Here is a 15095-nt window from a genome sequence, read left to right on the forward strand (position 1 = left end):
ATTTATTTAGATATTTTTTTTGGTGGTTATGAGGTCGGTCAAATTGACCGATCCCATATAGAGATAGGGTAGAGAGAATAACAGATAAAATATAAAGTTTTACTGAAAAAAAAAGCATTTGAAGTGTATTTAGGAGGTTTTAGGGATTATACAAAGGAAATTGGAGATTTTTGAGATGAAGATAAGTATTTTTAATCTTAACATGAAAATCACTTTGTACATGGACAATTCATAACAAATACTCAATATATTCATGGACAATCCTTCAGTTTATTAAAAATAATTCACTAAAAATATGTGTTTCTTTCTATGTGAAAGACTTACAATGTTAACTGAAAGACTGCCAAATTTTGTAAAGATATACACACTATATTGAAAGTTAGAAGTATTAAATCTATAAAGACTTTAAGTGAATAAAAAGAGGTCACATGAGCAGTCAAATTGACCAATCCCATGTTGAGAGAGTTAATGAGGTGATGATGCGAATCCAATTTCAATTATTTGTTTCCTTATATTAAATTAATCATACTGCTAGCCACAACAAAATGTTGGAAAGAGATCATAAGTAAAAATTTTTTGTAACAAACTTACTGAATCAAGAAGTAAATGAAGAGGCCAAACAGTAAAAGATGAACTGTCAAACATAATTGTCTTCATGTAGTTTCCTGTAGCAGTCATTAGCAAAGAACGAAAGATAAACAGACAAGCATATTTACTGTCTTCAGTTAGTTTCTTGTAGTAGTCTTTAACAAACAACGAAGGATAAATTATCAAGCATATTTACTGTCTTCATGTAGTTTCCTACAACAGTCTTTAACAAACAGCAAAGGATAAATTATTAAGCATATTTACTGTCTTCATGTAGTTTCCTATAACAGTCTTTAACAAACAGCAAAGGATAAATTATCAAGCATATTTACTGTCTTCATGTAGTTTCCTACAACAGTCTTTAACAAACAGCAAAGGATATACTGTCAAGCATATTTACTGTCTTCAGTTAGTTTCTTGTAGCAGTCTTTTCAACAGATACATAAAATTAAATTACATTAACATATATGATCATTAAAAAACCTTTTTACGAATGTCAATACAGATAAAAACAAAATAAAATTTAAGAGGCTTAAATATTTTTAACTTGGCAATAAGCAGAAAAAAAGCCAACATAAGTTTGATAGTGATTGGGGTCTGCAGAAGATATCATGTGAATTATGAAAACAAAACACTCACTACATGTTGGACAAACATGTCTAATAAACTTTCCATGAACTTCTTTGATGAGAGAAGTGATGTTTTGTTCAGCTGCTCCTGTCGCAAGTCATAGTCTTCGTGCATAGGCTAAATTAAGAAAAACACATTCACTTATTCATTTATAAACATTATACTGTGGCTTATTTCTATAAAACACTAAATAGGGGTTTTACACAAATGTAAATACAACTAATTATTACTAAATAATGTTGTAATAGTAGAATCACGTTTGATCAACAAAGTTTACATAAACTGTATTTTATTTCTTAGCATCTTGTGCCAAACTGTGTGTCATTATTCATGTTGTATTTCTTTTCCCAAACACACATCAAATATAAGACAATGTTGTGAGGGCAAACAATTTCCCAATGGGACATTACATGTGCACTTCATGAATAGCTCATCCTCCAGTTTTCAAACAATAACACTAGTTTGCACATTAAAATGAATGAAGAATAATATGTTGAGAGTTGAAAAAATAGAAAATTTTCTACAATTTTACAAATATAATTTAATAATCATTTAACAGTAAAAAGCTTTGTTATCTACCTGCATAAGTGCACAGATCATATCTACAGCAGCATGAGTGACTCCATCCATATTGCGTTTCAGTGCTTTAACAACCTTCATTCCAAGCTGTTCACGAACCCTAAAAGAATAATTACATACTACCATAAAACAGTTTAGAGAATTTTCATATATATATGTAAATTCCTTCACCTAAACTTCTATTGTTTTAACCATGTAATTACAGTTTGAAGAATAATTGTAAACCACATTTATTAGGCACATATGATGAACTTTAATTTAAGTACATTTTAAAGAATATTAATTCTGCTTTATGTACAATTCTAAATTGAATGATATACACTAACAAATTCTCAAATATCAAAAACATCCTGTAGTTATTCTTAGTTGTAACAACTTCTACAAAAAATAAGTTACTGTCAGATATATATATATATATATATATATGTGGCAAATACAAGAGTGATTTATATAGTGATAGTTTGAACTAAACAAATAATATTTAACATGTAAGTAATGCTAACATTTCCCCAAACAATTTCTGTTCTCTAAATATTTAGAAGCTTGTTACACATTGTAGACTTTGAATTGACTCTTAAAATATAAAAGGACTAACCACCAAGTTAAATAGATTTACTCATAATATCTTGCTCTATTAGTTTTACCAAAGGATTTATAGTTACACTGTACTACAATAGCCTCAACTGAATTGTAGTATGAAGCAACTAATCCCATGATAAAGCTAATAAATGAAATTGTTACTATTTTGTTTGGTAATTTATCCTTTTTTTTTTAAAAAAAAAAAGAGATTAAGATCTGTTTTTTTCTTTCTGGATATTATAAAATCATTGAAAAAGTAAAGAAATATAAATGCAAAGGCATATCTTCTACAATTTATTCCTAAAAAATAGTATTACCTTGTTTTCTATCCTTAACACAAGAAAAAGATTAATCATTGGTTCTGCATTATTCTAACTGAATAAGCAAACCTATAAAGGTATTTCTTACCGAAAGTAACCACAGTTCTAAACACATCACTTCTACAAATACATATATATAGACATTCTATATATATATATATATAAAATTTTAAAACAAATAATAAACTAATTGATTTGCATCACCTGGTTTGATATCATGTAGAAGAAAAAAAACAGTACAATGACGAAGTTTTTATTTTTACATTTGCAGTTAGAGCAATACAAAAACATGGTGTACATAACTTACCTAAATTATGGTGAAAGTACAGTAAAAATTTTTGCAAAGCTAAGATGTAGGCTAGTGATGGGCAATCAGTAAACCATTTAGTGAATTTTAGTCAACATGTAAAGAAACAATATCTTTTACAAAGTAAATAAAGTGTGCCTTGGCCTCTAATAAGTAGTTCGACAAAGTTAAGTGATAAGTCAGTTTATTGGTTGACTAAAGTCAACAAACTGGTTAACTGATTGCCCATCACTAGTGTAGGCAGTGTGGGTGAATCAGCCGGGTCTTGTTTGGCAGCTATTTTAAGATCTGGGAAGATCTTTTGATTGTCACATAAAGAGAAAAACTTTTGGCTGCTGAGGAGAAGTCTATTTCTGCACTTAACAGTAATAAAGACAATTTTTTGCACTGAAATGTTTAAAGTTGGCTGGGTTACAATACATCAGATTGTAAAGACTTTAGGATATGTAACATCCAATCAGGCAAAGCATGATCTCTTTTAGAGTAGATGATGCATTGAAATGTCACTTAATTCTTGAGTTTCCATCAGTAAGAAGTTTACTACAACTCAATATTATAATTACTGAATAAAGTATGAAAGAAATTGTAAGCTACATCACTTTTTAAATCAATTAAACATTGTAATTCTAACTATTTAAACAAAGTGTTATTCAAAAATACTTTACAAATGATATTTATCATTATGTAAGATATAATTAGTGTAATTAACCAAATAGAAATTTTTTTAAATATTCCAACTTTCATTTTTTAGCATTCCCGGTGACTGAGCAGGAAGTTTAAAGGCTTATAACAGTGGGCACAACACAGATAGCCCATTGTGATTAAAAACAAAATAAAAAATAATTGATTAAACTTTTCTAACTATCTTCAAAACTGTGCTTCATTAGTAATTGTATAAACCACATGCTGTAACATTATAAAGGAGTGATGATGAAGATCTGTAATAATAAAGCCACTGTCATAGAAGAAAAATCATGAGAAAAATAAGATATGAACCATTTTATTCTTGAGGAATGATAGCTTCTTAAGAAGTATAAGGGATAAATGTGCAAAAATTATTATTATTTTTTGATAGATTATTTAGGCATAGTATTCATGATGAAACTTTGTTGAATGGATGGCAATTGCCTTTGTAGAAACACAAGTGTAGAGGACGACTTTTCAAAAGTCTTCCGCCTTTCATCTTCAGGCAGTTGCCATCCATTCACTAACCAAAGAATAAAAACAATTTGATAGAAGAAGTTCTAATATACTTACTTCAATTTAGAGTAAATAAAATGGATTTAGCAGCAATCTCTGATGATCAGATTTTATGTAGAGGGTGAACAATGGATTCTAATGTGAAATTCACTACACTTAGGAAAAAAACTACAGTTCTGGAACTTTGTTTAGAGTTTGCTTGTTTTCTGACAATCTTTTTTCCTTGAAAATATTTTTGTGTCAAATTATATCTGCTTGAAAGTTAAAGGAATCTTATGCTGTGATAAGACATCACTTAAGTGTAGATAGGTTTAGGAAATGATTCAGATAAGTCAAATCCTTTGTTATTGAATATTATTAACTTTATATTATTCAAACATTATACAAAAGTAAAAATACTTATTATTTATTAAAAGCAAGTTATATTTATTGTATAAAAGTTGATTTTGATCAATATTGTTAGCAAACATCAGAATACTTTGCTTCTCAAGGTAATAGTTATGCCATTTTGAAAGGTAAGATTTTGAATAAATTTTTCAGTTTTTCAATGTTCTTATTGTTTATCTTGCCAGAAGTGGTGATGCTTTCAACTTAGAAAATAAAGTATCATGAGAAATATGTTAATAAATATCAAACAAGTTGAAAATGACTGAACATATAAAATAAAACTTTCACACCAATAATAAAAAAAAAGATTAAATTCTAACACAAAAGAAATATTTTCATGTTTTTCATACATTCTTTTCAAAAAAAATTTGGAAATTTCCCAATGTTCATAAGGGAAAAAAATATTAAATCAAATGAATATTTGTAAGTAGAAACTAGATATTATTTTAAAAGTTTGTATTAATAAAGATACATACAATTTTCACTGTGAGAAGAATAATATCAGGTGATATTAGTAACACCACACCAATATGGAGAGAGTTAATATACAGCGACTTATTCCAAAACAGTATGAATTAATAAATTAAAATCTACTTTGTAATACTGAAAGTTCTGTTGGAGATAAGTTTTTATTGGGTTTGATATGGGACTCAAGAGTTAAAATTCAACATTTGTAATAAATGTTTCTTCCATTTGGCTTAACCACGCTAACCCTAAAATTACGGGGTAGCAAGAGATACACAAGTGTATAATAGTGGCTTGATCCAAAAGACCCACCTCTCCTATGCATCCTAGGGTTGCATCTAGAATGCATGAGATTTTTTTAATCTTCTGCTTTTTTGGTAATTTTATATGATCATAATAAGTTCAAAATGACATTAAAAGTTTACATTTTATGTATATGACACAATTAAAATGTCAGAAAAAACACACACACACTAATCAAAACACTTACTTGAAACCTCAAATCTTACTTTATTTATTGCACACCAACAAGGACAATACCATGTTTTAGTCACTCTTTTCCATTGAACATTTTTATAATATCTATCTAAAAAGTACTAAAATAACTTGAAGGATTTCAACCCATCCTAAACCTAATTTTAAATAAAATTTGTCTAGTTTTGGAGCAGTTGTCAGCTTGTGTAAAACTTGAAACACAAATATGCTGGTACCTCTTAACTACCATCATAACTGAAATGTTTTTGATCACAAAGTACAACTGTTTAAATTTTTTATCCAGCTATTTAGTGGTAAACATAAATAAAGATCATATTGAAAAACATGTACAAACCACTATTTCAATTCTAGCCTACAATTAATTGTAATGTAGGTGACATAAAAAAAGCAAATCCTCTTTCTTTTCAGTTTAATTTCAAGGCATTCACATCAGTTACTATATAACATGAATATAATCTAAACAAGTATCTAAAGTACTTTTTAAGGCAAACATTTTTGGTATGATGACAATACTTAAACTTCATCTGCAATAAAAACTTAAAGAAAAAAGTTTCTTTGTTGAATATTATAAGTTGGTATACAAATACCTTGGTAGCAAAGTAAAAGTTGCAAACCCAATCTTTGAAGCCACCAGCCTTCTAAGACCTTGAAACTGGGCTTCAAGAACACAGTTATCTATAACATTTTGGTCTCCTCCTTTTTCCAAAAGAGCAATTAAAGCTCCTTGTATCAGTTTTTCCTTTTTCTCTGCAAATAATCCCTATTTATGAAAGGGGGGAAAAAATATTAATTTCCATTTGTGAAGCTCCAAACGTTTATGTGACATTTGTCAACACAACATTGAAACGTTGTTCTTGAACTGCACATTAATGATACAAGTCTGATGGTCATTTCTGTATCAGCATCATTTAATGAACTAGTTCCTCACTTAATAATTTCTTAAACATCTCATGAAAATTAAGCAAGCTTAATGTCAAAAAATACTAGATTGTGCAAATATAAATTTCCCCATTATAATAAAAAGCATAAATTAGTCATACCATGATATAGCTACAATTTCAAAATACACATTTTGGTATAAAACATTTACTTATTCAATTACACATAATGAACTAAAAGGAGATTACATTACATTACATTACATTTTATGGTAATTTTTCTGTTTCTTGATCAATCAGTTTCTAATCAGAGCTGTACATATTCATTTAACTTAGAAACTTGATGCAATTAATAAACATAATATAATTAAAAAAGGAAAATAATACTGTTCACATGATAGCCACTGTTCACAACAAGCCACGATAGCTCAAAACTGTTTAAATAAAATAATATCACAAACTGTACGTGTAAAGTTAACTGAAAACAAAATAGAATCTTTCAATGTTCAAACATCATATTCCATTTGTATCTATATATTTTTAGAATGAGATAATTTAGGAAATTCTTGTGATCCAGTGAGCAACATGTATGCAAGGTTTTACAAACATTTTTACTACCTTTCATGCACTATTTTGAATACATATAAAACATCAAACAAGTTCAAAGAAAAAAAACGGATAACTTAGAAATAATATAGCACAACTGTCATAAACACTTAGAAAACATCTGCTAATCTCACATACCTCCAAGCAGTGTCTGCTGCCACCAGTCTTTAAAATAAAAGCTAAGTTTGACAAAACATAGAATGAAACTGACTAAAATATAAGTAATTTTTATGAAATCTCTCTTGTGGAGGTGCCATATTATTTGTGATTCACTTGTCACTTATAAGTAAGCCTAATTATAATGAATTGTATAATTTTTATAGAAGACTTTTAGCTACTCTTCCAATAGGTATTATTACACAATTATTTATTAAGTCCTACAGAACTAAATATAGATATATATTTTAAACAGTTATTTTCTCACTCAGAAGCTTAAAACACTATTGTGTCACTGCCCACAAGGAGTGTCTGCTTCACAGCACATGTATGGCAGCTAGAACTGAGAGCTGATTTTTATATTTTAAATAAAGAGTAAAAAAATATATATTTCTGTAAATATAAGTTTTCTTTAAACCAAGCCATTAAAAAAGAAACAGGCTCTTTGGGAAATTTTACAGGTTTTAACCTTTAGGGTCACTTGTCACAATATGGCAATTACATACTGAGGTTTGAATTTTCTGCTAGAAATGCAAATCGAGCACACACAATCAACAGACAAAATCTAATCTCACAGAAGCAGCATATGTTGCTATTCAAAACATCAATAATATTTGCAGTTGAAAATTGTTTAATTTTTATGAGAAAATGGACCCTAAAATGGCATCAAATCACTCCAGTGCAAGTTTATGATGATTTACTGTTACTATGTCCTGCTCTGCTTAAGAACAATATGCTTTCGTCAGCCTTAATGTTAGAAATAAAGCATTATACTACCACAATAAAAAACAAAAAGACTAATTCAGACCTTTTCTTTCTCATAAGAGCAGCTAATTCATACTCTCACAGTATATATTACTTCATGCTTACAGCAGAAAAATTATCATTAAAGGAAAACAAAAAAAATCTTTGAACCACTTAAGTGTAATGTGTGATAGCCTTTAATAATTTTTTTTTTGGTAAGTTGAAACTGTAGCTCAAATATTTTCACTCAATTACAACCAAATCTTACTTACATCTTGTGTAACACTGTGTAAGAGTCCACTGTATGGTACATTGTTATTAAACCTAAATACACATTCTGCAAAATCCCAGCCACCTGAAAATACAAACCGAACACATTAATTACAACTATCTCCAGGAGTACATAAGTATTTCAGTTCATTTTCATATACTTGTAGTTTTCAGTAACATATGTTCTCTTTGATACATAATACTATTGAACACATTACAATGGGTTGTTTGTATATCTTGTGATTAAATTTGAACGTTATTTAAATTCTTTTGTCATATAAATTAATAATAATCTCTTCTGCAAGTAACAGACATACAATATTTCACTGGTGAATCACCAGATGATCTTTCAGTTATTTCTAAACAGATGTTTAATTTTAATCAGACTTTTTTATACTCACGAATAGTTTGCTAAACTTTTGACAGTGAAGACTATCAAATTGGGTACCTCAAGACTCATTGTTAGGACCTTTTTTCTTTGTGACTCACCAATAATTACTTAAATTTTTTGGTGCACTGAAATGTTTCAAATTTAGAAATATAAAAATGTACATACCTTTTAATTTTTTCATACAATATCTTAAAAAAATCTTTTTTAGTTATATTCTTAATATCAGGTCTTTTCCTTTTCACATTTAGTTAATTTTTTAATGTTTTATTTTCCTTTCCTGTCCTTTACCATTTATTATTAATCTCAACACAAGTCACCGGTGTCCTCGGGGCATACTACAGTATGTACAAGCCTTTGGCAAAATATTCTCGCACTCACATAATATCATAAGCCTTGAAAACCAAAGCAAAGTTTGAGGCAAAGTTTTAAAAATGTTTAAACCTTTCAATTATGCCTTTTAAAACATAAATAACACATTATTAGCTAAAATATAAAAGTAAAACCTAAATACAATTTGTCTCTCTAACTATAACATCTTTAGATAAGAAACAACCATAAGTATTTTCATGGACAAAGCAGCCAATAATACTAATGGCAGTTACATCTATCCAATGTTTGCCACTTTCAAAATAACCATTGTTAGATTATAGTGTAAAATGAGCTCTTTCTAATGGTTATAAACATGTGTATCAAATAAGTACATGTGACTTGTAAATCTCAAGGCTAAGTACAGAAGGTGGGTGTGGCACCTGTTAGGGGTTGGCAAAATATATTTCTTGTTTCCACTAAACTCAGCCAAAGAACTTTGGAACATACATGTAAATAGTTCAGTAAGTGTCGTCTAGACATACATCTACAGACACTGTAATTATCTAATTCAAGATTGTTAAAGTTCAGATTTATGAATGCTTGTGTCATGTAAGAAAAAAACTGAAGTTTAAGTATTTGTTTAAAGTTTCTTTTGAAATAAAGGAATTAAAACTTAAATAACATAAAATGTCAAATTATAACATACATTATAATGTTAATTTTATTGAAATACATTGATAGTAAAGTTGTTTCATTAAATGTTGAATATAACTCAATGACTTGCACAGAAAGGAGCTCAAAGGGGTACCCGTACCTGTTGTGAAAGGGTTAAAAGAATTTATGAGTGAAAGTAAAGAAGAATGCAATAATGTGGCAACCACACTGTATATGTTATATCCACCATCGACAATAACTTTCTCCCAGTATCAGGCTGGCTGGGATAAGACAGAAGACAGTAGTAGTAGTTGAAATGCTTTCTATATCACCAAGTGTTTGAACAGCAACTGTGTGAACTAGATTAAGTTGGTAAACTGTAATTTTTATAAGTTCTTTCAACTCTGATTGCATGTATAAAAAAATAAGTAACTCTAGAAATAATATAAGCTTTCATTATAGCTGCAAGTCTCATAACATAAACTTAACATTCAAATAAACAGTTTATACATGATTTATTAAAACCACTTACTTGGCGGATATTGAAGAAATTTGACATGCCAGCTTTCAACTTCTTCATCAACAGGAACAGTGAATGGACCAAGCCTTTGACCACGATCAGTTGGTATCATTTTAACATGGACACTTTGGTTACCTGATGCCCTGACCCCATCCAGCAGGGAAGCCAACAGAGCATCTCTGGAGGAACATTAATCAGAAAATACTTTACTTAAACAACTCACACAAACATACAAAAAAATAGTTTTCCCCTCCAAGAAAACTCCCTATTCTCATACAAAATATTTAAGTTCAGAAATGCATTTAATGGAATGAGTATTTAATCACACTCTTTCTTATACATATGTAATGACCCAGTATTTCAATACACCTCTGAACAATAAGTACACCTACTATTTCAAACACACACAATCTAAATTAAAATCAATTGAATTGATCTCTAAAAAACAACAATTCAGAAATATTTAATAATTTTAAATAGAATATCTTGATCTTTGTTGTTAATCATATACTTGAAGAATTATCTTGAATATGTAAATTTTTATACATTAATAACTAGATCTCAATTTTTAAAAATCAAGGTGGCATTTATGCCAACTTGCAAGCTGTAGCATCAAATTACATCAGTTTAAATGATATGATATAACAAATTAATTTTTTTGTATCAATAAAATGGGCCATTTTGGAGCAAGATGGCACCGTGGATCACTAAGAAGTTATTATAAAATTCCAAATAAAGACACCAGAAACACAACTGTTTTCAGAGAGATGAAGATGAATGACATAACTCTCTTAAATTGTTCAAGCTTTCGGATACTTTTTTGGACCTTAATAAAATAAAGGTGTAATAAACATAAGTTTTGTATGGCCTCAATCACTAATAAAATCTTTGCTGTTTCTTCAAATCCAAAAGAGTGAATACTATAAATACAAATAAACTAAGAAAGGGCATGCCTGTGATAAGTTCAGAAAGTAGTTCTGTATGATGTTCTTTAAGTTAATATACTTATACTCAATGATTTAATCACAAACAGTTTATTTGTATTTATAGTATTCACTCTTTTGGATTTGAAGAAAGGGCATGCCTGTGATAAGTTCAGAAAGTAGTTCTGTATGATGTTCTTTAAGTTAATATACTTATACTCAATGATTTAATCACAAATGCCGTGAAATATAGATTAATGGTCATACATCACATAACTTAAAGATAAAGAACACCTTTAAACATTATGTTACCAAAATTTAGTTCAGTTGATGCTACTATCTTTGTGCAATATAGAATAATACATAGAAATTAAAAATAATGCATTACAAGACTTTTAAGTAACATAAATAATAAATTCACTAATAAAATATTTGAGTCATGTTTTAGCAATTAGCCAAGCAAGTGAGAATAATTTTCTTTTCATGTGAGTTTGATTCAATGACAATGGAAAGCTCTACTACCTTTACATATGTTTAGTGCTTCATGTTCCTGTATTTCCCTGCCCTCAGATAACACTTATCTATGTTTATACTTTATTTTAGCATCTTCATGTTAAGTAACCAGTGAAAACTAAATGATACCTATGATTTTTGAATCCTTGTGTTAGTTTACCTGATACAGAAATATGTAAATTTAACAAATATTTGTCCAGTAATAGAATATTTAGTTAAATCCTTTCATATAAAAAATCTAAGTACTTTTCTTAGCTTTCAACACAATATTTTATTGTTGGGTTTAATTTATTTACTCACCTATCAGTTGATGTGTATGTTCGAACTTGACCTTTCACATATTCAACTAAGAACATTTGTGGGTTTTCTGAACACCTTACTATTGCAAATATCTTGGGTAAAAAAAAAAAAAGAATCAACACAAGTACATATTATTCTTGTTCTAAGTATAGATGAGCCAAAAAGAATATTTTTCATAATCAATTATATGTCAAAGTTTTAAGGTCAAATCATTTTTTACAACAGAATATTTTATTACACTGAAATATCAGAGAAGCCAATAATATAAATTATGGTATTACAAGAATACAGCCCATCAAAAATGATGGGGCAAGTATTACCACCCCCACTTCATATTTTATAACTAACTGAAATAAATAAATTTTGCAAAATCAAGCTTAACCAACAAAGTGGAAGAGAAGTGCAGCTGAGGCAGTCAAATGTCCGTAAATTCGTTTGTGAGCCAATCAAAATTAAGACTATTCATAGTATAATTATTGGTAAAAATCCCTTAGGTTAACAACTTCTAATATATAGAAAAGTCAGTACGTTTTGGAAACACTAAGTTCCAACAGTGGCTTTTATATCATTTTGCTTAGCAACAAAAGTATAATGTAATACTGTTGTTAGTCTGTATACTAAAAGTATAAAATGAAATGTATAGACAAGAAAAACTGGAAAAATATTTGTTGATTTCTTAATTTAGATTCTTCATTGATTAAAGAGGTTTGTTTTTTTATTAAAAACATTGGTGATATAACTGACAAAAGCTTAATTCATAAACGATTTAAGTTGAAAATTGAATCCATATTTTTACTTTCATGATAAATTTTATGCACTTGACTCTAGGCTAAGTGATCCTACACAACATCGTTACTTTAGGCTTATTATACCAACACTCACAACACTTATAGGGTTTCATGGCACACACACACACCCTCATGACCCCCTTGTGCCCCTGTTACTAAAATTGTAGTGGGCAGACAGTAATTGAACTATTCTATCTGGATAAATGCATGTTGGCTTTTATGACTCCTCCTATTTCAAGAAATCAAGCACTATGTGATGTGGCACAAACCGGCTTTTATATAAGTTAGATTATACCGTGTTATACTACACTTACTAAATATTCATCAAGAACAGACAATCTAATCCTTAATAGTACATAACCCTAGTTAATACACTTCTCAAAACAATTATAAATTAATCAGAAATTGTTATAAGGTAATTCAATCACCCTCTCAGTTCACTGTTATATCAGATATTTGATGTTCAGTCATATGATTTGAAATGGAAATTTTAGGTCATTTATTTTATTACTGGTGTGCCCAGTCATTGATTATACTGAAAACTGATCATTTTCTGGCCTCAACAAAATACCTGATTAATATTTTAACAATCAATCTTCAGTCTATAACAAGCAAATGAGAAATCTGTATGAGCTATTCAATCCAGGAGTTTTTCCAGTAACAGAAATGAAACTACACACAGGGAAACCTCCTAGTGTAAATTCCATTCTTCTCTCAGTCATATTAATTGTGCATCAAGTTGTGGAACAAACTTTACTACCATATGCATGAGGGCCTGCAATTCACTAATAAATGGACATGTCAACACAGAATTGAGAAACAGGAATACAAGTCATACTATCATGGCAGTGAATTCAATATCTCACAGAAGTGAAAGTCAGACATTAATAAAATGTTATTAATGAAAAAAATTTCAATAATATACATCAAAATAATTAAATACATAGCACTGCTTAATTAACGGTTACATTACTACCAAAAATCAATTACTAATTCAACCTTTGTTGATAATACTTAACTAATCATCAAACATAATCTTATAACTAATTCTCACCATTACAATCTATAGTATATGTAGTGTCCTCACAAACATAACTTTCAAGTAAATCATAGTGTTCAAAGTGATCAAAACTATCGATGAACCATGGCTAGACCCTCAGTAAAAACCATTTGAACATTTGACTCATGTGGAGAGCATTGGAGAAATGGAAGCAAGCTAATGAATGAAGGCTGTTGCAGATTGGCTCCAAGTGTGTCAAAGCATCATTAGCAGAATGTGGAACTGTTTCTAGACCAACGATATAATTGTGTAGACTGATGGATAAAGTAGACCGTTATCCACAATAAAAGCAAATGATCATTGCCTATTGATTCAGGCTCAGCCCAATTATAGAGTACAGGCTCTGAAAATAAATCAAATGCTACTCATGATAACAGACACATGCTAGTACTGTTGGTTCTGATTTAAGCCTAATGGGTGATAATGCTAACCCCACTGTACTAAACTAGTCAATACATTGTATATAAAAAAAAAGAAGAAACTGAATGAAAGTAGTGGCTTTCATGACCAACAGAATTCAGTCCCATTAAAGTATGTATGTGTTGTTCCTGGGAAATATGCCATGTTCCACTAAATGACTCCAGACATGAAAGATGCTCTGTAAACAGCCCTTTCAGAAGAATGATCGAAGAAGACCTTATTATTAATTTCATTTTAAGCAAGTAAAAATCAGTATCAGGCTGTCCTTGCTGTATATGGGGACTATATTTCACATTGAAAAAGTAAAACATTATGAACTGCAAAAATTTAAAACCAAATTTACCAAATGTTCATTTAGAAGCATAAACTAAATGACCAGCCATTTATGCTTGGAGATGGCTTGAATGGGTAATATAAGTTTAACATAACAGCAAATGTACAACGTTTCGTCAAGGTTCTGTCATCATCAGGTACAAGTAGTTTACAATGACACAGATATATATATATATATACAGTATGGAACAAAGAGGTCACATGACCGGATATTGTTGCACGACCAGACATTTATATTTCAGATCAATACTTTCATCAGATTCCAAACTTGCAAAATAATCAAATAAGAGAAAGAGTGATTGATATTATTTTACAAAATTGGATTAACCTCGTTCTTGTTATGATATTACAAATTTTGATTATCCTTTGTTCTTAGTATTATATCAGGATTATAACTAATACATCAGATTTGTTTTTCATGGACTTCATCTAGACAGTATTGTGAAGGATAGTATAGAAAGTCCAAATGGTGTATTTGAGTGTTTTACACTCGCAAAAAAGAAACCTATCATTCTATAGGTATTTGAAGAACTTGTAGCATTCCACCACAATTTAATTCTTCAATGAAAGAATAGACCATTCCAAGCTTTTACTTGTTGTTAAACAAATGTTTAAACTCTATTCAAAATAGTATAGAAAGATTTTTATCACTTTGTAAAAACAAAGACTATGAGATTTTC

At 29.3% G+C, this 15095-nt stretch overlaps 1 protein-coding gene across 1 annotated transcript in view; it reads right to left on the bottom strand.

Annotated features, from left to right (window-relative positions):
* LOC106478491 (dnaJ homolog subfamily C member 13-like) overlaps positions 1–15095 on the bottom strand; it is a 150041-nt gene that overhangs the window by 85574 nt on the left and 49372 nt on the right. Inside the window, 6 exon segments of the mRNA XM_013939042.2 lie at positions 1224–1335; positions 1798–1897; positions 6138–6310; positions 8207–8289; positions 10091–10257; positions 11815–11906. Coding sequence (XP_013794496.1) covers positions 1224–1335; positions 1798–1897; positions 6138–6310; positions 8207–8289; positions 10091–10257; positions 11815–11906 — 727 coding nt within the window.

The sequence above is a fragment of the Limulus polyphemus genome, unplaced genomic scaffold, assembly GCF_000517525.1.
Source record: "Limulus polyphemus unplaced genomic scaffold, Limulus_polyphemus-2.1.2 Scaffold11, whole genome shotgun sequence".
In the NCBI taxonomy this organism is placed as follows: domain Eukaryota; kingdom Metazoa; phylum Arthropoda; class Merostomata; order Xiphosura; family Limulidae; genus Limulus; species Limulus polyphemus.